The 3,157-nt window shown below is 39.5% G+C and overlaps 1 protein-coding gene across 1 annotated transcript; it reads left to right on the forward strand.

The window, feature by feature from the left end:
• Nucleotides 398-2,923, forward strand: LOC107605734 (protein BRASSINAZOLE-RESISTANT 1). The gene is made up of 2 exons (XM_016307704.2): nt 398-1,061; nt 1,696-2,923. The coding sequence occupies exons 1-2, from the start codon at nt 822-824 to the stop codon at nt 2,401-2,403; spliced, it is 948 nt and encodes a 315-aa protein (XP_016163190.1). The 5' UTR covers nt 398-821; the 3' UTR covers nt 2,404-2,923.

The raw sequence follows: 3,157 nt of genomic DNA on the forward strand, positions 1-3,157 counted from the left end.
GTATTTGGTGTTTAACATGTTTGGATTATTTCTATTGATGTTACATGTTTATTGTACTTGTTGAATTTTTAAGATAAAAATTTGGTTTTTTATGAATTTTAAAGTCATCGGATACCTAATTATCCGAATCGAACCAATCCGTTTTAATCGGTTTAGTTTAGTTCGGGTACATATACAAAAAAATGCAAATTCGAACCAAACCGAACCAATTACATTTTGATCGATGCGGTTCTAATTTTACCATAAACCCGAACCAAACTGACCCGTACTCACCATAGCATAAAAATTAAATCGTAATTCCATTTTCTTAACTTTGCCAAATAATTCACTGATATTTATTTAAAAAAAAAAAAAAAACGAGAGACAGGGAGAGAGTACGTGCAAGATGATGAAACGAGCTCATGATTCTCAGTGTGACAGCACGCACACTAACACGCACCCCCACCCCCCATTCTCTCTCAATTTCAGCTTTATGAGATTCTTCATGCTTCTTCTCTTCTTCTTCTACTACTACTACTACTACTTCTTATTCACACATACCCCATAGTAAAACCACCACCATCACCACAACCATAACCAGCTATAGCAAGATGAAGAAACAAGCACATTCCTCGTGACTCGTGAAAACCGAATAACTGAAAAACAAAAAAGTAACAAACCACAGTCACACTCACACACATAACAACAACACTCTTCACCTTCTTAGACGGGTTTAAATCCCCTACGACGCACCACACACACACTCACTCATACTCACGCAAACGCAGCAACCTCAAAGTGAGTTAGTTGCACGCTTTCTCCGCCGGAGGTATTTATATTATATGGCTTCCGACGGTGCTACATCGGCGGCGACTAGCCGGAGGAAGCCGTCGTGGCGTGAGAGGGAGAACAATCGGAGGAGAGAGAGGAGGAGGAGAGCTATAGCGGCCAAGATCTACGCTGGTTTGCGAGCTCAGGGGAACTATAACTTGCCGAAACACTGTGATAACAACGAGGTGCTTAAAGCTCTCTGTGCTGAAGCTGGTTGGGCCGTTGAAGAAGACGGAACCACGTATCGCAAGGTAAAATCACTGAATCGAAAAGAATTTGAAACTGTTTCGCAGATCTCGCTTTGATTTTGTTTATTTTGCATCTTGATCTTCACTGTTTGATCGGAATCTGCGATTGGAAAATAGAAAAAGGATAGACTAATTTTAAATTCGATCGAGCTTGTTTCTAGCTCCGATTCGAGTGTTTGTACTGTGGCTGCGAGTTTCTCGGAGCGTTAGGATATTGGATCTGTTATCTCTGTGTGATTTTTATTGATGCATTAGGATTTAGGGACTGGTTGATTCAAACTTATTTATTTATTTTGATGCTTTCTATTTTAAAGAATTTGTAGAGGAAAATAATAAAAGTAAAAAGAAGCCTTACGAATTACGATTTCACTTTTGGGGAAAGAAACAGAAGTGATTTGTTATACTTGCTAACATTTGTCTGATTCTCTTTCGGTGTTACTGAATTTGAAGAAGTTGCATGTGATCGGCAGTAGTAATAGTCTTCTCTGTTGGTTTTCCCAATGAGGAAACAAATTTGAGGCCAAATTGTACAAGAATTTCTGTGCTATGATTATAGAATCTGCTTAATCATTTTATGGTGAGCTATCTCATTGATTGTTACTAATTTGATGTGTTTGGTTTTGATTGTAATGAATAGGGCTGCAAGCCACCGCTGGCCAATAATGGTGCAGGCACTTCCTCCAGAAACACACCTTTCTCTTCACAGAATCCTAGTCCTCTGTCTTCATCTTTTCCAAGTCCAATTCCTTCCTACCAAGTCAGTCCTACTTCCTCCTCTTTCCCGAGTCCTTTCCGTTTGGACGGAGAGAACACATCGAACCTCATTCCATACCTTCGTAATGCTATTCCTGCATCCCTCCCTCCTCTTAGGATATCAAATAGTGCCCCTGTGACACCACCACTCTCATCGCCAACTTCAAGAAATCCTAAACCGATTCCCACATGGGAAGCTATTGCAAAAGAATCCATGTCGTCTTTTAGTTATCCTTTCTTTGCAGCTTCGGCCCCCGCTAGCCCCACACACAGACAATTTTACACCCCGGCAACTATCCCGGAATGTGACGAGTCGGATACTTCCTCCACCATTGAGTCTGGCCAGTGGCTGAAATTCCAAGCATTTGGACCCTCTGCATCGGCGATGCCAACATCTCCAACCTTCAATCTTGTTAACCCTGTAGCGGCTCAGCACTATGTGCCTGATAAAGCAATCCAAGGGCTAAGGATAAGTTCAGCAGAAGAGTTTGGGGTACAGCCACAGGTAAAGCCTTGGGTCGGAGAAAAAATTCATGAGGTAGGATTGGATGATTTGGAGCTTACACTTGGAAGCGGAAAAGCACGGAGCTAAGCTGCTAGTGTGTTGTTACCTCATATGGATTATGTAAGAATGAGACTTCAAGATTCCCTTTGGTGATTGGTTGTTCATCCAACTCAGTGCTAATGGTCAAGTAACAGTTACCTCATCCAGCTATGCTGGTGCAAGTAGCATAACTTATTTATTGGAAACTGAATTATATTGGATGTTATGGGCATGCTTTTTAGTAAAAAAGGGTTCATGGTTCATGTCTTTCCATGCCTTGGTAAAACATAGATATTATGATTTCACCTCCTCCATTTAGTTATTAAGGCATCAATCTTTCAGAACGCCTCTGCAGGCATTAGTTTTAGACGCAGTTGATGGTTTGGATTAAAAATTTCAGGTTCTGTCAAGGTTATTGTCTTTGTCAAAAAGACTCAAATTCAGATTATTTGTTGATGTCATACCTTTAAATTATATTATTCTTCTTTTTTAATTATGTATCAATGATTCATGTGATTCTATTTATTTATTTTTACTAAGAAAATTTGCAGTGAGCTCATCAGCTCAATGTGAAAAGTTGTCTATTTTGTCTTTCTATCTTGTTGACTGAATACAACAAAGAGACCCCTACATGGTATGAACAGTGATTATACATTAAGTGGTGTTATAAGTAACAATAGCTGAAGCTATGTAAAACTCTTAGATCTAGTTTTTGGGTTGGTGGACTGTATAATACATGATGAATTTTGCAGGTGTTGGGTTTTTACATAAAGAAATGTGAGGTTTTTGGTACTTTAATGCT

The sequence above is a fragment of the Arachis ipaensis genome, chromosome B06, assembly GCF_000816755.2.
Source record: "Arachis ipaensis cultivar K30076 chromosome B06, Araip1.1, whole genome shotgun sequence".
In the NCBI taxonomy this organism is placed as follows: domain Eukaryota; kingdom Viridiplantae; phylum Streptophyta; class Magnoliopsida; order Fabales; family Fabaceae; genus Arachis; species Arachis ipaensis.